The sequence below is a fragment of the Eutrigla gurnardus genome (genome assembly GCF_963514095.1).
Source record: "Eutrigla gurnardus genome assembly, chromosome: 13".
Taxonomy (NCBI): domain Eukaryota; kingdom Metazoa; phylum Chordata; class Actinopteri; order Perciformes; family Triglidae; genus Eutrigla; species Eutrigla gurnardus.
The window spans coordinates 7,830,464-7,849,875 of NC_139936.1; the positions used below are offsets into that span (position 1 = coordinate 7,830,464).

General features: G+C 43.9%; 2 protein-coding genes across 2 annotated transcripts; one reads left to right on the plus strand and one right to left on the minus strand.

The window, feature by feature from the left end:
- Positions 1-469: 469 nt before the first annotated feature.
- Positions 470-4,162, plus strand: p2rx2 (purinergic receptor P2X, ligand-gated ion channel, 2). The gene is made up of 12 exons (XM_084023929.1): positions 470-653; positions 1,200-1,335; positions 1,412-1,483; positions 1,569-1,644; positions 1,734-1,830; positions 2,298-2,378; positions 2,493-2,646; positions 2,761-2,891; positions 2,988-3,078; positions 3,166-3,231; positions 3,339-3,416; positions 3,708-4,162. Exons 1-12 carry the CDS (start codon positions 487-489, stop codon positions 3,795-3,797), a joined length of 1,239 nt encoding a protein of 412 aa, XP_083880055.1. The 5' UTR covers positions 470-486; the 3' UTR covers positions 3,798-4,162.
- A 1,217-nt stretch (positions 4,163-5,379) lies between these two features.
- On the minus strand, positions 5,380-19,272 carry pole (polymerase (DNA directed), epsilon). Its single transcript, XM_084023901.1, has 48 exons — positions 19,028-19,272; positions 18,785-18,914; positions 18,604-18,684; positions 18,441-18,485; positions 18,269-18,361; positions 17,994-18,148; positions 17,766-17,910; positions 17,603-17,683; positions 17,390-17,497; positions 17,197-17,307; positions 16,763-16,848; positions 16,553-16,672; positions 16,332-16,464; positions 16,126-16,239; positions 15,828-16,040; positions 15,640-15,747; positions 15,420-15,548; positions 15,234-15,336; positions 14,960-15,106; positions 14,515-14,660; positions 14,267-14,415; positions 14,060-14,152; positions 13,486-13,788; positions 13,186-13,381; positions 12,846-13,060; positions 12,488-12,590; positions 12,050-12,130; positions 11,840-11,962; positions 11,453-11,662; positions 11,153-11,365; positions 10,911-11,054; positions 10,687-10,827; positions 10,450-10,603; positions 10,228-10,334; positions 9,817-9,993; positions 9,507-9,730; positions 9,151-9,371; positions 8,828-9,032; positions 8,518-8,691; positions 8,155-8,280; positions 7,421-7,553; positions 7,129-7,330; positions 6,918-7,049; positions 6,550-6,743; positions 6,248-6,448; positions 6,038-6,163; positions 5,870-5,959; positions 5,380-5,761 (listed from the first exon to the last, which is right to left on the minus strand). The coding sequence occupies exons 1-48, from the start codon at positions 19,093-19,095 to the stop codon at positions 5,639-5,641; spliced, it is 6,876 nt and encodes a 2,291-aa protein (XP_083880027.1). The 5' UTR covers positions 19,096-19,272; the 3' UTR covers positions 5,380-5,638.
- Between the last annotated feature and the right edge of the window lie 140 nt (positions 19,273-19,412).

A 19,412-nucleotide genomic window follows, 5' to 3' on the forward strand; every position in this document is an offset into this window, starting at 1 on the left:
TAATATATCTCGTTGAAGTTGATTGTCCATATGTTTCAACATCATGCACTGTTATTTTTAGTTGATCATTGATGCCTAAAAAATAACATTTTATTGTGTTAAAAATGTTTAAACACAATTTCAAAACAACACAGACAAGAACATTTAAATACAACATTTAAATTTACATTTTAGAACATGGGCAAATTTTTATCATTTCTACAATTAATTAATTTGCAGAACTGTAATTCAGATTTTAAGTTTGATGACCTAAGAAATTGTATAAATGCACAATCATAGGGATAAACTGCGTAATAAAATGCATGATTCAACCACAGCTGAACCCCACCCTCTTCTCCTCTTCCTCTCTGTTGGTGCCAAGGATGCTGGAGAGAGATGCAGACGAGCTGAGCAGGAGAAGATTGAGGAACGAAGATAGTGAGAGAAATAAAGAGTTGGACACAGAGAGACAGAATCATAGGGAAGTTAGACTTCACATCTCAGACTATGTGTGAAATATTCCACAAGTTCGTCATGGGGCTACATGTCTTCATAAAGGAGTATTTTCTTGGTTTCTGGGACTATGAGACACCAAAGGTGATGGTGGTTAAAAACAGAACTCTTGGAGTGATTTATAGATGCGTTCAGTTTCTTGTGATCACCTATTTCATCTGGTAAGCTGTATGCGGATTGTCTATCATGTATTTGCCTGCTCTGTATGTGCTAAGGCTTTGTTACACTTTGTTCATTTTTCTACATATTTGTTATCAGATGTAGCCTACTGTGTTCATTTTTAATGTTTCTTTTAGGAGTAAAGTATAGAATTGTATTTTTCATCAGTAATGCTTCTGAGTTTAAAGTCTATATGGAAAAAAAGCACTGCGGCTTTAAATTCTCTTCTCATTTGCAATTAACTGGAAAGAAAAAAAGCATAAATGAATTAGACACTGTTGGGTTAGAAAATGTAAGTCGCTGTGGAGTCTCTCTGTCCATTAGTACAAATTTAATTTAAGGAGGTCAGCTTTCATAGACTTTAATTTCCAGAAGATATTATAATTCATTTTATCGTTTCAAATCTTAGCTTTGTGATTGAAGTGCGACATCTTTTTTTCGTCAGCAAAGAGGGCTGAAGTAATCCAGGGTAATCTGATTACCTCCTGTGTAAATTGACGTCATGACAGAAATGTGATATTGCACCTTTCGGTTCTATCATCCTGAAGGTATGTCTTCATCAGTCAGAAAGCCTACCAAGAGAGTGAAACTCGTCCAGAGAGCTCAGTTTACACCCTAATGAAAGGCAACGCAGTTCATGGCGATACTGTCTTGGACACTGTTGAGTACGCTCGACCCTCAGAGGTGAGTCCAGAACAAATGCTGCACCAGAGTAAACCACACTGACTAACAGTATTTTTGTTTTGTTTTTTCCTCACAGGGCGGTGATGTGATTAGTGCAATATTGAGACGAGAAGTCACCTATGATCAGAGGCAAGGAAACTGTGCTGAGGTGAGTCAACAGAAGCTTTCTCAACCATAAAATCTACTAGTATGCAAGAACAAACAAAGCTGCAATCTGTGTTATTTCCCTTCAGCATTTCAACGTTGCCAAAGCCAACTGTACGAGAGACTCGGACTGTGTCCAGGGAGAGATTGACTTTGATGGCCACGGTACTGTTTTTGTTTTCCACAAACTTTCTTGAAGCTTTGTTGGTCTGAATTTGTCACCGTTTGCATCTGTTTTAAACACTTTCTTACAGGCAGACGGACCGGCAGATGTGTTCAGTACTACAACTACACCTTCAAAACCTGTGAGATCAAAACCTGGTGTCCTATTGAGGAGTACGCTGTCGTACGGTAAAGTAGATGATAGATAATCTTCCTTATGTTTGCAAGTTCAAAGCAGGTTTGGATAACTCAAACGAAAAGGAAAGAAGTCACAAGCAGACAAAGCTTTGTTTTAACGGACCAAGCACTCATTAATGGACGGTCAGACCAAGGATGGTGAAATAATTAATTATTGGTTGTGGAGTAACAAAGGAACTGGGTCCATAGAAGTATAGCCTATCTGTCTAAATAGTTTGATTGTCCCATCAGTTAAGATCAATAACCAATGTTAGTGTGCACTTATAATCTACAAGAGTAACAACAGGGAAAAAGCTCCAACAAGGGCATTTGGGGACAAATGGTGGATGTTTCCATGAAAGTTAAATTGCTATGGATCATGTGGAGTATGTGGTCACTGGCTGCTACTGAATATTTAACTGTAGCCACAAACCGGCGGTGGAAGAAATAAGATCACACTGATGATTTGTCTTCAACAGCGAACCAGCATTAGTGGAGGCCATCAATTTCACAGTCTTCATCAGAAACTCTATCCACTTCCCCAGATTTAAAGTGCTGAGGTAAACACACACACGCACACACACACACGCACACACACACACACACGCACACACACAGACACAGAGAAAGAGAGAGAGAAGAAGAAGAAGAACTCCTGTTCTTGTCTTCGGCAGGGGAAATATCAAAGATGCTTCAAACAAACGTAACATGCAGAAGTACCTCAATAAGTGTCATTATAACGAGGAGAAAGAGCCCTACTGTCCAAACTTCCGTCTGGGCTACATCGCACAGCAAGCCAGGGAGGAATTCAGTGAGCTCTGCAAGACTGTGAGTAGAACATGGCTACTTATACCCATATAGATCTTATTTTGAGCAACACATACCGTGTCTATGATAGTTAAGGGAACTTTGTGATGGTGTAGCATTGCTGTCTTTGCTCAGGGAGGAGTGATAGGCGTTTTCATCAACTGGAAGTGTAACCTGGACCTGGATCCTTCACACTGTAAACCTACCTATTCCTTCCGTCGTCTCGATCTCCGAAAGAATCAGGCCAGCTCTGGCTACTATTACAGGTGTGCTCCAACACCCAACACTGACGGTTTTGTTCAGCATCTTAAACTGCTTTCGTTCACGTTTCCCAGTTTGAATCCTTGTAATTTCTGTGTAAGGTTTGCCAAATATTACACTACGGGTGGGGTAGAGTCTCGGACGCTCATCAAGGCCTACGGCATCCGTCTGGATGTCATAGTTCACGGACAGGTGAGTGGATTCTCCATCATTACTACACCTTTGTTTGCAGCTTACTGCGGCTGTCATGTAATGTGTTATTTGTATTTCTTTTTCCAGGCCGGTAAATTCAGTCCCATCCCGACCATCATCAGCACGGTGACTGCTATGACTTCAGTTGGGATTGTGAGTCATTACTTCATGAATTACTTATCTTGAGAATTTAAAGTGAAAACAGGCGCTCTCGGCACCACAAACTGATTTTCCTTTTCTTTTCCTGCCTCCCCCTCTAGTGTACCATTATCTGTGACTGGATCATGCTGACTTTTATTGACAAAAATGAAGTCTATAGTGACAGAAAATTTGATGAGGTGAGCATCATTTTTTTCCCAACCTGAACACATTAAAATAAGTGTTTATTAATTGCATGGTAGTTACGAGTAAACACTTTTTGTTTGTGTGTAAAACAGCATCTTAAATAGCTGAGTTTTTACTGGAAATTCTACATTTGTGGATGCAGAAACACTGGCATTCTCAAGAAAAATTATCCATGTTCTGAGTGCTGTAAATGTCTTAGGAATAAATCATTAAATGACTGATTGTGGAATTCCATTTAGCTACCGTGCACGACTCACTAAGTAAAGGATTTCTGTCCTCTGCAGATCATCAAGCAGCCCAAACCCACAGAGCTCAGCTACATCAACAGATACGGCTCAACCCATTCAGACCTGTCAGACGGCGTGCCGCTGTAATGTCATCCCAGTTGCCTCAGTCCTCGCTGGCCAAGAGTGTGGACACTCCTCCATCAGCCGACTGTGAGCAACTCTGAGCGGTTCGTCAGGCGTCCTGCAGCAGCTCAGCTCTGGGCTGCCAGCGGCACATTGCTGTTGTTAGTGGAAATAAACCTACAGAGAACCAGCGACAGAGGAGGCATCATCTGAAAGACAGCTGGTCGTCTCAAAGTGCAGTGGATATATATATATATATCACCTCAAACCTCGATGGCCCCAACGTGTGACAATGCAATCGTTTCTCTTTTACTTGACTTGTAGTAACATTGCTTAGAAAATGTGTTTATTTCCTAAGTATGAAAAGAAACTAAACAAATTCTTAAAAAAAAATAGATGAGTAATGAGAAAAAAAATAGATGAGTAACGAGAAACAGTACAAACTGCCCATTTCTATCAATGTTGTTGACATTAAGTGCAATAAATGTCTTCTTTCAACTCAAGTTCTGACTGAATCTTACAGTATATCATTACATTTTCACCTCTGCTCTTGTAAATCTGCGTTATTACTTAAAACAGCACACCACTTTTAAAGAACCAAAGTATTCAGACTTCCTTTGTCTTTCAGTCTGATGTGTTCAGCATAACGGTAGCTAACCGGAGGAAACAGCAGGAGAGCGGAGAGCAATGAGCTGTAATCAAATAACACTGACATTTCCCATAAAATGGTTTCTAACAAGATTGTGGGGAAGTGTGAATCCATCTGGACGCCAGAGAGCAATGCAAATGTGGGTGGTGAGAAATTACTTAAGACTAAACTCAAATGGATCAATATCTGCCACAACGGACAGTCACATGTCAGTGTGGAAGTCATGTTTAGCTGCAAAATCATGTTACATCTTTAGAGTAGCAAGGTCATCCACTCCAGTGCTCAGTATCTGCTGTCGGATCAAACATATTTTATTATCTACTGAAAACCTCGTCACATGCCCTCTTAGTGCTCCTTTACCCGTCAACCTACATGTAAAGCACGCGTCAGAAGCTCTCAGCCAACCTACTTGTGTCTGGGATGAGAGTCTGAAATGCGATTACTCGTCTCGCAAAGCATCCATCAGCAGGCGAAGTGAGTCCTCCGTGGGACAATGAGGTTAAAGTGATGGAGGTGAACTGGTTAAGATCATGATCCAGGCGAGCTCACAGTAATCACCTTAAGGACCCGTACAATCTTAATTCACAGCTGTGTGAAAATTACCCAGCATGACTGAAACGGTTAAGACTATCAGATAAAGACTTCAGATTTGCTCAATAATTCCTTAAAAAAAAGGAACAGAGAACCAAAATGATTTTCACAGTTGCCATCTATAATGCAATAAAGCAGCATCAGATTCGTCTTGTCTGTGTTTCACAAGTTGACATAATAAATGGGGGGTGAGGAAGTCAGACACATTAGCAGCCAAGTGAGGAGGAAGCTCGGCTGATGTGTGACTGTGGATTAATGAAGCCCCCCGGGGAAGATGGCTCTCAGGATGTTTTTCCTTTGAGGCAGAACCACAGTCCATCTTTACAGCACTGAATAACGGAGCAGGGAAAACATTCACAGTTACAGCACTTAAAAAATATTTATTAACAAAAAATGGAATTCACAAAACATACATTATTTTATTATGACGCAATCTAACTCTTCAAACATATCTACAGTCGCCTTACTTCTCCACCCAGCCTCACCAGTGTCCTGATTACACCATCGTGCACCATAGAAACAGACGTCCTCAAGGCGGATCTCCAGGTGCACAGAAGTTTCAGAATCGTTCCCCAGATTGAGAAGTAGTTGCCGCACGTGCAGACGAGGGAGGGTTGGATCTCTGTCAGTGAGCCTTCTGGCTGAGATGTGGGCTCATAACAAGCAACCATTCGATGGTCTCCTCCAGGAAGCTCATGTTGTAGTGCGACGCTATGTTCCGAAACACTGTGATCTGCTCCGAGAAGCTCTTTAAATTGGAAGAAGGGGAAAGTGCTGTGAGAACAATGTCGAAATACGACTATTTGCATGCTTTTATGACTCAATTGAATGAGGTAACGTGTTTGAGAGTAGGAACCTTGGCTGGGAAAGTGAGGTCAAAGTCTCCGGCACATCTGCAGTACAGAGGCATGTTTGCTTCCTTCACTCCTTTACATTTCGTACACACCTAAAATCACAGAGGTGTTAATTAGCAGGGAGGAAACTCAGTATAACTTCAGTATAAAAATCAGCTTTTTCTACTCACCAGGTCCTGCAGGGTGTAGCTCATCAGTTTCTTCTGCAGAGCTTCCACCAGAGCCATCTCAATAGACTCCGTCTCATACTGCGCCTGGCAGTTGGAGCAGAACCACTGAGGCAAAACCGATCCATCCTGAGGAGAGGGGAAAACACAGTTTACCATAATGACCGAAACAGTGTTAAATATTATGCCAGTCTATCAGTAAACCTCTCTCACTTGTGTCACAGACGGGTCCTTGCAGAGGTCGAGGTCACGACAGAAGTTGCACTGGTGGCAGATGACCTCTGGCAGGATGTAGGAGCTACAGGGGTCACAGAACTGGGCGTCCCCTGAAAACTCCCCGACGTCCACGAGACGCAGGAGGTCTCTCTTCAGCTTGTTCACTTGGTTCACTATGTTGGCATCCAGTGAAAGGACCTGGACGGACAAAAGATGGAAATGCCACGCGGTGAGAGGAAGATCATGACTACATGCAACATGTGGAAAGATCTTAGAAGTTGGTGTACTTAGTTAAATACCTGGCAGACATATTTGATAAACTCCAGTGCTGGGTTGTTGAGCGGCAGGTGGGATCCGGGCAGGACGGGGAACATCTCTGAGGGCTGGGTGACACTCCTGGTACCCGTTACCTTCTTCTGGATTTTTTGAGTAATGGTGAAAAAATTCTGCGTCAGCTCGCTGGACACGTATTCCTGGGAGAAAGAGATCATTCCTGTGGGGAAAAGTAAAAAAAAAAAAACATGACACCTGAGAGGAGATCCATCTAAACACAATTAAACAGGTCATTGGTTTAAGTGTAACAGATACTAGTCTGAAGTGACTCAGATGAGTGTAATATGAAGTTTCTAAGAAACACAACTCTTTAATAACTAAGGCAGCATCTTACCAGGAAGAGCACTCAAATCCCCCACGGCCTGCTGGGTAGCCTGGCTGCCTCCACGTCTTTTAACTGGTGTAGCTCCAGGAGCGTTACGTCTCAGCTCCTCTTTCATGCTGTGGTAGACTGCTGCAATGTAGGCTGGCATGGAACATTTGGTGTAAGAATTGGTAGAAAAAGAAATCAAGCAAGCAAATGAAGAACCGATTTTTTTTTATACCAGAGATAATCATGAGGAAGTATTTCTGGCAGGAGGCAGTTTGAGGCAGATACTGCATGATGTTCCAGTTGCTCTCAATCAGCTCCTCCACATCATCTGTCTCTCCATCATCTTCCTCAACATCTGCTTCACCCTCATCTTCATCCTCACTGCCCTCCTCTTCTCCCTCCACCTGGTTCTTTTTCTTCTGGTTGGCTCCTCCCTAAAAAGGGCCCACAGAGGAGGCATGAGTTCTGTGCTACTTTAATCAAAGCAAATATATTACCGTGCATGTTGCTGCAGTTTGAATTACCTCTCCGTACATGATGCTGGAGGGCAGTTTGCCCTTCACACCGCCGTAGTTGGCCGGATCCATCCACAGCAAGAACTCCCAGCATCGGGAGAAGGAGATGGACAAAGAGTGGAAGATTTCTCTGGAGTGTATGCTAGAGGAGAAACAGTCAGGGAGGGGACTTTTTTAGGCTGACTATAGTACATTCAGAAGACATGTAACCACAGGAAGATGTTGAGAAACATTGACCAAAAAGTTAAAAGCATTATTGTTTGCCACAGAAAAAGATAAGCTGCTGTAATGCTGAATGGAAGGCCTGAAAACATTTGGTGTAAACCACCGCAAAATGACAATATTGATTCATTTTTTATATATTGGCTGAAATTCAATATTAACCTTTTCCCTCCATTAGTGTAATGGGCAGTTCTCCTCTTTTAAGTTTGCCCTCTGGGATTCACTTCCCATGATGGAGACCGCAGTGTCACCTCTGTCCTCAACTAACTGTTCTGATGGGAAATTATGTTTTTTTATTGGATTTTAGTGTTCTGGCTTCAAACTGCTGAAGACAAATCAATACAAATACTACCTTCTAAATACAGGTACATAAAAATATATTTATCCATCATTTTGTATTGCGTATTATCAATTTAAGTCATTTTAAAATAATATTAAATTGCATAAAACTAGTGATTCCTTTCCATTGCAAAGATATAAACACAGACTCTCTCCAGACCTGCAGAGGGTAAATGTCTGACCTGTTGGTGATGTATTCCACATAGCCAATGGCATCATCTATTCGGCGTTTTTTAGTGCACAACATGATCCTGTTGAAGTTTCCATAAACCACCGTGGAGCCGAGACGTTTGAACTCTGAAACCAACCTGAAAGAGAAATAAAAGAACCGTTGTCGTTATGCATATCCAAAAAGGTGGAGCTATATCAATGTGAGATAATAACTATAAAAACATCATGATGACAACCACAGTTCACACCGTCTTCCAAACAGGGATCACACATTTAATCCAATTAAGGTGCCTGACACAAATGCTTTACCATTATTTCAAAACAAACCTTTAAGGACTAGATATGAGACTGAATGATACAATAGATGTACTCACTGTAGAAAGACCTTCTTCATCATGTTGTGCAGGGTGCGGTGCAGTGCGGGGTCGTAGAGCAGAGAGCTGGGGGAGCGCAGCCAGCGGTAGAAGTGCATCACCTGGTTGTCTGCATACACGTTGTGGTACTGGGTGATCTCTCTGACCCATCCAACCACCATGCTCTTCAAGATCCTGCTCATACGACACAAAGAAAGGTGCTGAGGTGAGTTAAACAACAAAGACTAATAAAACACAATGTGCTTCCTTGCCACACCTGCATTGTTAAACATTACACATGCAGGTTTAAATACTACAGGTGTTTACACACCTGAAGGTGTTGGAGCAGAGAGCAGTCTCATCATAGCTAGCGAGGGCGGTGGCTCCCTGGTTCCCTGACATCATGTCCTCCAACGAGGCCTGCTGGATCACATCAAAACTGACACCCAGGCTAGCTCCGCCCTCCATGTCATTGACATGCTGTGACTGGAGGATGGTGTTCACCGCCAGGCTCTGCAGGTCCAACTCCACACACACTGAAATAACAGAAACAGGATTGTCTGTTAATACAGAGGAAGAAGCTTCAAGGAATGATGTTGCTGATGATCTTCTGCTTGTTTTTTGATGAACTGTGTTCCTGGTGTGAGAGAGTACCTGTGGAATAGCATCCTTGAGCATTGATCTCCACGGAGCACCTGTCATCACTTTCCATGACCAGGCGGCTGTCATCGGCTTCCTTTCCTCCGAGGTCGGGCCTGGCTGTGGGCGAAAGCCACAGCAGGTGGTTGTGTTTCCGTAGATGTCTTGCCAGGAACAAGTCTGAGCCGAAGATGGACACATCCTGAGGCAAGTTCCCCACTGGTAAATGGTAATACCTGAAAGCCAGAGAAATTCATTCGTTAAGTTTTCAAAAGTTCAAATGTTTCTGAAAACAAAATCTGAATGTTGTCAACTGAAAACAGACGGTGGAGAATATGAAAAGCACAGAGCTAGCGGCGTGTAGCTCGTACCTGGCCATGTCAAACGCCTGCGACAGGCAGCTGTCCAGGTTGAGGTAGTGGCGGATCATGCGTCGGGCACCTTGGCGTTGCCAGTCGAGCACGTTATAGCTGATCTCATCAACCACGTGTACCGGAACCACTGGAAACTCCTCGAGCACCGGCATCCCTGCTGCCAACCGCCGCAGATCCCAGTTTGACTGCACAGCGATGAGGGTGGGCCCGCGGCGCTCCTCCTGCACACAGCAACAAACACTTGGTTACACATCAAGAAATTATCCACACGCATGTAATTAAGTTAACTAGCTCCAGTGTGTTTTACCTTGTAGTTTAGCAGTATGCGTTGCAGCGCGCGGTTAATAGCCTTTGCATCGTTTTCAGCTCGGACCTCGAAGTTGTGTTTCTCTGGAGGCAGCAGCTCCTCGCTTGTTTTCTCCAGGAGAGCAGTGCGTTCAGCTGTGTAGAGGTTTGTCAGGTTGGGCATCTGGTTGCTTCTGACCTGAGGAGATAAAATAAAGACAGATATTAAGGATTGTTCTCTGCCAGCTGGGAAGGAATGCATCAGTTTTGATATCAGCAATATTTCTACTTCGGGAAAGTGCACTTTACTATTAGGCTTTCAATGTAGCTGCCGTGCTTTTGTTGGCGCTGAAGGAATCTCACCCGAGAAAATATGAAAGTAAACATAAAAAATGATGAGAGTGGAAGAAATTAAGAAATGTGTTGTTCTTACTGTGTCCAGGACAAAGATGCTGGCTTTGCGCTGAGAGGGGATAAACAGGCCAAACAGAGCCTTGTGACCCTGACTGTGATGATACAGGAACATGTGGCGAACACTCCCTGTTACAGATAACAAAGTAATGAGTTGGATATCAGGCCAAATATATATATAAAGCTCCCTGGAATGTCATTATGACATCAATTCCAGGTGACTGGTGTGTGAGACGGGTCTTACCAGGTTCCAGGTAGCTGAACTGGGCCAGAGACCTCATCTCCAGATGCTCCAGGTCAAAAGTGTCCGCCTCCCTGCCTGCTTGATCCCTGACAACATGTTTATTGACCATACACACACATCCGAGCTGCACTAGAGCACGAAACAGCAACGGGACCTGAAAGAGATCATTGCATGCAGTTAAGCCAACAAATGGGACACAAAGATCATCATAAGTGCTGTTATGAAAACAGGTGATACCTGTGTTTCATAGACTCCTTCAATGTCTGGGGCAGACAGGTCAGCGTTGATCTCATTGATGTTCTCCAGGTACATGTCCTCTGGTACACAGTACTCATAAAGGTAGTACACTATGTTGGAGCGAGGCAGCATGCGGTTCACCTGAAGCGAAAAAAAGAAATTTTTATGACACGTTTATAATAACTGCAATGCATTTTTTTAAACTGCATTTTCTTATGGCATGCCTTTTTGTATGTAGCGCCCTCCTCCTGTTTTGGGACTTTCTGATTGACGTAGAAGACACGAGGGATGTTGAGCTTCATGCAGTGGAGGTCGTGTCCAATCACAGCCCACAACTTGTACAGACCGGGGTGACTGGTCTCTGCAATCTGAGGAGGAAGAGGACATCACGTGAGAAGATTTTCCTTTGGATTTTGTTATTTTGTCAAACCGACTTGAGGAAAAAAATGCCGTAGCTTTGCCCCACCTGAACAATTTGCCACGGCATGTCCAGGATGCTGCGTGCTGTCCGGCGGAGAAAGCTTCCCAGGCCGGTGGTGGGGCCGTCTCTGATCACACCTCCCCCTGCAGGTTGAGCTTCGCCATCCAGCAGCCTCCGCCTCTTCTTCCTCTCCTTCCTCTGTCTCAGCTGCAGCTCCCACTTCTTCTTATGGTAACGCAGCCACACGAGACGCTCCTCCTGTATACAGACACAGTCGTCTTTTCAAATTCTGTAATATACGTTTAGTAATACGGGGACAAATAGTCTCAAAGCTCGTTGGCTTACCCGTGTCTTTCCCATAGGTGGGGGGGCTCCCAGGATCTCTCTCCAGGACTGAGTGAGCTCGACATCCTGAGACTCCACCTGGCTGCCCTCTCCCTGAGAAACCCGCTTCCGCTTGGTGCTGATGGGGATGGCTGGCATCAGAGGTTTGGCCGGCCTCCCAAAGTCCTCTATGTCTGCAGCTTGGCCCGCTTCGAGAGGCTGATGGGCCACCTGAGAGAGACGACGCATTCAGACGAGACCGTAAAATGCACATGAAGGAGGCGGCAGGGTAGCTAGTGGTTAAGGAGATGAAATCTGACTAAAGCGGTGAAGATGCACAATCCACTGGTGTGGTCAGAAGACTGTATTGACACGTTGACAGGACATGTTGCTGTGAAGTAAACAAACCTGTCTCTTGCCCTCACTGGTGAACAGCTCGCTGATTTTCTTTTGCTTGTAGATATCGTTTTTCTCCAGGAGTTTCTTGTGTAGCCAGTCAGGGTGCCTCACTCTGGGTACCGGGTTCTTTACCTGATGATGATGACGATGGTACACTTAAAACTGTATCCGTACATCAGCCTCAGATAGAATAACCAATGACGTGTGTTTCATTTGTACCTGTTGAAGAGCTGCGGGGATGGTGATGATTTTCTGGATGGCACTCCCCAACCTCTCTATGTAATAACTCCAGTCAAGAATCTGAAAGGGCACAACAATGGAAATTTGAATGTCAGAGCAAATTCACATAGAAAACAAAAGCCTTTTGTAATAGTTAGTAAATATCCAACCTTAATTATGCAACTATTATTGTTATTTTTGTATTTATTACATCCAGTGATACAAAAGAAAACGAGAACAAACAAATACGTAAATAGAATAAAAGTAAAATATAATGTAGTTCATATTCATCTGCATATACACATACATGTACACATATAAACAGAAGTATATATATATGTGCATATAAAAACACCCTACATACACAACTACAGGTAACCAGACAAACCCTGGAGGGAAAACCAAAAGATTGTGTGTAAAACGTTTTTAAAAACTCACAGAGCGGATGTCCAAATCATACAGGCTGGGCGTCTTCAACCACTTACGAAGGAAATGTTTCTTCACGCTGGGCTCTGCCTGGAAGATGGCCAGAGGAATTGCTCTGATGGATAGAGACAAAATCAATCAGTGTCAAAGCTTTTATTTCTGCTAATATTACAAAGTGCTCGCTCCCCACAAACATTTAACATTGGGACAGCAACTCTGACATGATTTTATTTGATCCTGTCAACATCAGAGAATCTATGACATCTCGTTTCATGGCGGTGTGTACAGAGTAGCTGGATATGGAAGAGATGGAGCTACATAGCTCCTGTAATTGAGTAATAAAGGTTTATTTTCAGGGCTGTTGTCTCACCTCTCTGTGACAGGCGAACCCTCTGGTTTCCGGGAGATGACGTAGCGACAGCTCAGACCCGCATCTTTCACCATTTGGTCTCCCAGGAACTCAGCCAGTCTCTTAGCTGTGCTGATGGACGTGGACTTCTGCTCTCCGTAGTCCTCCAGCTTTCTGGACATGGAACGATTCTCTGAAATCAGTTCAAACAGCTCCTGATCTGGCATGTTGGCAGCCTGGAAAACAAGGAAATTAATCAATCCGTTTTGTGTGAAGATGATAATGCTTTCTCTTCATATGATGCTTTATTTGCTTACAAACATGTCTGAATGTATGTATGTATGTATATATTTTTTTTTACCTTGCTGTACAGAACGTCCAGCCAGTAGTCAGCCACTTTGGCCACCGACGAGTACACCTCCTCCAGAGTTGTACCTTTGAGGAAAGCCTCAAACACAGACGACTGAAAAATCTTAATGAGCTGGAGCTCTCCTCTTCTCTTTATTTCAAAGCCCTTCAGCTCAGCCAGAGAGCCGTCCTCATTAAACACAGCATACCTAAAATGTACAGAGATGTTTTAAACCATAAACAAATCATGACTTATTGTTGGTTAAAAAAAATACAATTAATCACAGAAAAACAAAAGCCTGTCCAGCTTTACCTTTTCTTCAGCTTCTTCCCTTCCTCCTTTGAGGCCGGCAGGATCATGGCCAGGTACGGCCCGTCCACCTCGAAGAAGATGCTGTTCTCCGACCTGATGTTGTAATTTAGGGTGGCTGGGTCGACCAGCTCGTGGTACTGATCGTTTGTGAATCCCTCCTTCACCAAGATGTTCAACATGGCTCCGGGGTAAGAGATGGTCACCTTGGGCTTCTTCTCGTTGCTGGTTTTCACCACAAAGTTCTCAGGGAAGGTGTTCGGTAGGACACACCAGATACCATCCGTGTCCAACTCGAGGGGCCTCCTGTGTCGCAGAGAAGCAGAAGCGACAGACGAGGTGAGTGGTAAGAAAACTGCTACTAAAATATATGGTGCAGGAGGAACAAATTAGGACAAAAACAATACTGCAGGAGCTGGATACAGGCCCACGTTTTGACAAAAATCTGCAGATGAAACGTTGTTTAATAAGGTGGTGAATCCCTTACAGTGCAGTCTTTTTGGAGTTGGTGCTGACCTTGCAACAACCAAAGAGGTCATTTCTGCTTTGAGATATCTTATTATGATATGACACTCACCCTATTTGTTCGATGAGCTCCCGGGCCCGAGTGATGATGTTGGCTCCAGTGTAACACACAATGCCAGCCATCTCCATGGAGTACCAGCGCGCCCTGATGGAAACACAAAGGCAGCACAGTCGTTTTCAGCAGCAGCAAACGCTTAAAGCCTTAAAAGTGCATGTAAGAGGATATCTGATGATTTAAATGATGAAAACTGGCCCATACCCTTTCCTCATGACGTAGCCGTAGAAAGAGTTGAGGATACATTTGTGAGCCAGCTGAAGAGAATCGTACAGGATCTCCATGTTTTTGCAGCGCTTCATCTCAGCAGCGTCTCCGCTGTCCTGAGCTGCTGACAGTTTCTTCTTCCACACCTTGAAGGAAGATAGCATTAAAATATGTGTAATGAATTGAAATTAGCGTACAAGATGGGGAAGATTGTCTTTTAAATTGCTGTAAATACAAAATCATACCTTGTGGAGTCCTTTGAATTCATAGCGGCGATCTCTGAAAGCTCTCACTGTGTCGACGTAGAAGGAGTTTTCTCTCTGACAGATAGTGGTGACTCGCTCCTCCCGCCGAGTGACGTGGATCTTCTTATAGGCCCTCTTACAGTAGTCTGACAGAAAGACAAGACAGGTCAAACTACACAGTCATTTCTAATTCGTATAACCTCGTTTAACACCCCTCACTCCCGATCAGGCACACCACACTTTTCTTTTTTGCTGTTCCTCTCCTTTTGGTCCCTTCTACCCATCATGACGTATTCCTCAGTTTGCTTTTGCCCCCTTTGATCGTTTGTCTTGCTTTGTTTAATCTCTTTTGGCTGTTTATGTGTTTATGTTTCGTTTTGTCATCACATTATTGTAAAATCTATATTGGGTATGCTTATAATCTGTTCTCTATAACCCAAAGTACCTGCCAGACGTTTCTTCTCATGCTTGGCCTGCTCCTCCCTGTTGAGATTGTGGAAGGCCCGAGGTGGGCCGTTGGGGAAAAACGGCGGGAACTTCTCGGACTCAAGTTGCTGCTGGATGCGGTGGAACTCACTGCGGCTGGCAGGCACTACAGACGGAGGGGAAAAGTGTGAATTTCCCTTCCTGTATTCAAACCCACATGAACACTGTAGAAGCAATGTTCGCGGGTGTTGAGTCTTCTTCTCTATTAGTTCTTTGTTGTTACCATAACCTACTGATTTCGCCTCTCCATTGCCAGGCCATCCTCCTCTGGCAGGTGGCACCAGGCTTGTTAAAGTCACAGGCAGCACAAGTGGCCTCATCAACCACTGCGGATGGCTGTCAGAAGAAAACAAAGCATTGAATTCCATGTATTTCCCATACGTATATATTTCTATGCATTCTTTGCATATTTATTTTACCTGCAGGCGGTTGGTGAGGATGATATTGGGGTACATTGCCCCGACGTCCAGATGGTAGATGAGGGGGCATTCTATCCTGTTTGGGACCTCCTTCAGGGAAGTCAGCTTGTTTTTGATCTCCTCACAAACCTGTGAAAGAAAAAAAAAAAACACATTTTACTTACATTTTTCAAATTAATAGCACAAAATTACAGAAACACAGAGGAAAACGTCTACATACCTCATTAAAGTTGGTGACTTGCTCCAAAGGGATTTTCTCCTCTTCCTCAATGGCATGGCGCATCGTCTTCTCAACTCTTTGCAGCAGGAAGTCAAACGCAGCTGGGTTCTGTCAACACACCAGACCAAACCGTCACGTTAAAAAATACAGAAAGCGGTAAAGGAAAGAACGGTTGAGCCGAGACGTACCATCTTGAAACGGCAGGGGATGTCACTGCGGAACACTCCCGACTCCAGCGCCTCCACGTGGCCGCCCACGTAGGTCTCAGAATCCATGACGTGTCCGTCGTCCGTCAGCTTGTTGAAGACCTGCTCCTGCTTGTTGGGGAAGACGATGTTTGCGTGGAAGGCCTGCACCATGAGCAGAGCTTCACACAGAGTGCCAGAACCTTTACGCAGCACCTGGAAGAAAAGTATGAATTACTTCAAAATTACCATTATATTTTGAGATTTTCTTCTTTTTTTTTTTACAAGACAAGAGACAAACCTCATCAGGCTCCATTGGTATGATGGTGCACAGAGCGAAGATGAAGGGGTGAACATATTTCATGTACAGGTAATAGGTGGCCACGGCATCCGACACAGAGTAAGTGGCTAAAGTCTAACAGAAAAGTAGAGAAAAGGAAAAAGTCAACAATATTGCAACTTTCAAAACAACTGAAGTGAACTGAAAACTGAAGTCCATTTCTGTACTTGTGGTTCCTCGGTTGCCATGCGGCACATCTCCTCCGGGTCCAGCTCCACTGGGTCGTAGCCTAATTTAGCCTTCGCTGCTGCCTTTAGATTGTGACTTCCCACCGGCAGGTAGCTGTCTCTCTTTACCCACCTGACACAGAAGCAGGTTGGAAGGTTAGCATCAATTTGTCTGGAGTGGATCCCTGATATCATTCGAACTGTGTAAGAGGGATGCAAACCTTAAGCAGTCCATGTGGATGGCTTGGCTGGACTTGTACTCTCCCTGGTTATCTTTCTGGAAACCGATCTCCCTGTACATAGTCAGTCCATGGAGGGCAGCCCGGGTCTCAACAAATGGCCTTGAAGGAGTGGGAACAAAGTGAGGGAGGTAAGAGAGAAACATCATAGTATATGAAAAATGTTACAGAAACAGCTAAATAACACCTCACCAGTCAAAGAAGTCTCCATTGTAGGTCACAAAGATGTTTGGCTTGGTTTCTTGAACGTGATCAAACCACCGCCGAAGGAGAGCCGCCTGCAGCCAAAGTCAGGTTACCACATGTTATTACACCACAGGGCGTTACTTTTCCACTGAACAAACACATAAACGCAACACTTTTGGTTTTGCTCCTATTTTGAAATAAAATATTTTTTTTCTATACTCTTCAAAGGCTCATTTCCCTTAAAATCTGTGAACAAATGTGTAAAAAACATGAGCAAATCTCCTTTGTCAAGGTAATCCATAACCTTTTGAGCACACAGAAAAAGTCATAGATCTTTTATTTAAACAAAAATGGGAGCAAAAACAAAAGCACCGGATTTATATTTTTGTTTCGTGCTGAAAACACATTTTCAATCACTCTTTATCGACACTCATATCTACCTCATCATCCTCGTTGAAAATAGTGAAAGGCCCTTCATATTCAGGTTTGGGAGTGAACTCAAAATCTTCAATGTCCTCAGAGACAATCTCTCTGTTTGTGATTAGAAAACCCTTTAAAAAAAGAAAACACACGGTTAGTAAAACTGACACACATAGTAATGACGGAATAATACGGACTATAAATACAACTCACGTGTCCATCAATCATGTAGGACATCATCATAATCTGATCGCTCTCTGCGTCCGGGAATTTAAGTGGCAGTTTGGTGGTCTCGATGTCGAAAGCCAAAACAACAGGGTCCTAAAAAGACCAAGAAACGATGCTTTATTGAAGTCGCTGGCAAACATGAACCTGACTTAATGACAGATTCCGTGTTGCGACATAATTCATAAAAAAAGGACATACTGGTCGCTCCACGAGATCATCTCTTCGTACAATCTCCGGTGGGTAAGCGCTGCCTCTGTACCGAACATTATACCAGTGAGCCTGAGAAATAAAGACAGGAGGGATCAGAACAACAAGCTTGTGCATCTTCTAGCACACTGGGACGACGGGAATCCAACTTTACCACGTGGATCTTGAGGTCGATGGACAGTCGCACATGATAGGGCACGTCGTACTCTCTCATGTCCACGATGTTGTCCAACTGGTCTGAAATCCTCTTCGACATGCCGTCTTCATCTGCCGAGGTCACATTGCCACCCGATAAGGCACTGCAAAATCCAGCAGAGGTGCCGGCAGATCATTATTAAACTGGACATAGCGGTTTATTAGAAGGCAATGGGACAGGTTTTACCTTGATAACATTGAGGTATAGACGTCATTGGACTGCTCCCTCTCTCTGTTCTTGCGTACCGCCGGGGAGATCTCACGCTTGACCTTGATGAGGTCGTCCACGGTGCTGAACGACAGCTTGACGTAGGTTCTCTTCAGTCCGACTAGATGGTTCGGCTGAGGAGAACGGTTCATGATACATGTTTGTGTCATTTTTAAATGCTGTTTGACTTCAAATAGTCTTCTTTCAGAGCTTTTATTTCTCTTATATCAGGCAAAAAACACTTTTACACTCACCAGGTCTAGATCCTCTTTTGGGATAACTTCAAGCTTTGACAACTTTCCTTGAAACTTCCTCGACAAGTATGAGATGACTTCTCTCTCACAGTTCTGGGGGAAAAAAGTTGTTTTTAAAGGAAAAGTTCATGTTCAAAAGAACATGAAAACCAACTGATAGACACTGGCTTACCTTTTTAGTGGCAATGTAAAAATATGGCTTGAATGGGAGGGCCACCTACAGATAGGGTATACATCATATAGGGGAGGATATGTTAGAGCAGTGGGGTGTATAAAATGTTTTATTGTTTAATGATTATGTTATAATAAAACAATTTCCCATAACCCCAACACACCTTAAACCTGTTTCCATCATCCTGTATGAAATAATAGTCCACTGCACTTGTCATCCGCTTGTCATCATCCAGGATCTCAGTCTAGAAGTAGAAAAGTGTCACATTTATTATCACATTTTCTCCCCAAGTCAGTTCCACACACAAAAAAAAGGCCAGACATGACAATGTGTTTGGACTTTACAGGATGCATGTTGAGGAGCCAGCCCGTCTTCTCCCCCGGCTCCCTCATCCTGTCGAACCCGAATCGGGCGTCCATCTCGTCGGTGAACTGGCTGCGCTCCAGCCGCTTGAGGGCCGACGATCCATCGTCCCTGATTCAAACAACACGCAGCTTCGTTACATAACAGTTTCCACTAACTATCACGTACAGTGGCTGTCTAAACGAATAGGGAAGGTGCATTTAGTCGACGGTCAAACAACTCACTGGTTTTCCTGGTCACCACTTTGTCCTCGATCCGCTTTGTACCGTCCGCTGTTCTGCAGGAAAACCATCTTCTCTCGGCCGCAACGCCGCTAATCGACCAAACTGCCGCTCAGTTTGTATGAGTCGACCTGCGAAGACGCATTTGAACACGATTTAGAAGTTATTTCGAAGGCTCGTTGTCTTGTTTTCCTCTGTCACTGTCACTGACGCAGCTCGTGTGATTTCTTATTTTGGCGCGTTCCTACAGTTGCCGCGAGAGCAGCGCAGAGAGGAAGAAGAACAAAGATCGTTTATTTAAAGAGAAAAAAAGACGGTTCACGCGGACCAAAAACAATCAGCACCACTTCACGATCTGATGTAGTGGTGATATAAAATCTATCAACAA

What these genes read in the sequence shown, in the direction of transcription:
- p2rx2 (XM_084023929.1), top strand. Translation starts at nt 487, where the DNA reads ATGTGTGAAATATTCCACAAGTTCGTCATGGGGCTACATGTCTTCATA. An exon ending in GATTGACTTTGATGGCCACG is followed by an intron (nt 1,645 to 1,733) that starts GTACTGTTTTTG and finishes ACTTTCTTACAG; the next exon opens with GCAGACGGACCGGCAGATGT. An exon ending in GAGGAGTACGCTGTCGTACG is followed by an intron (nt 1,831 to 2,297) that starts GTAAAGTAGATG and finishes TGTCTTCAACAG; the next exon opens with CGAACCAGCATTAGTGGAGG.
- pole (XM_084023901.1), bottom strand. Translation starts at nt 19,095, where the DNA reads ATGGTTTTCCTGCAGAACAGCGGACGGTACAAAGCGGATCGAGGACAA. An exon ending in GGCTACGTCATGAGGAAAGG is followed by an intron (nt 14,153 to 14,266) that starts GTATGGGCCAGT and finishes TGTTTCCATCAG; the next exon opens with GGCGCGCTGGTACTCCATGG. An exon ending in ATGATTTGGACATCCGCTCT is followed by an intron (nt 12,131 to 12,487) that starts GTGAGTTTTTAA and finishes GTGCCCTTTCAG; the next exon opens with ATTCTTGACTGGAGTTATTA.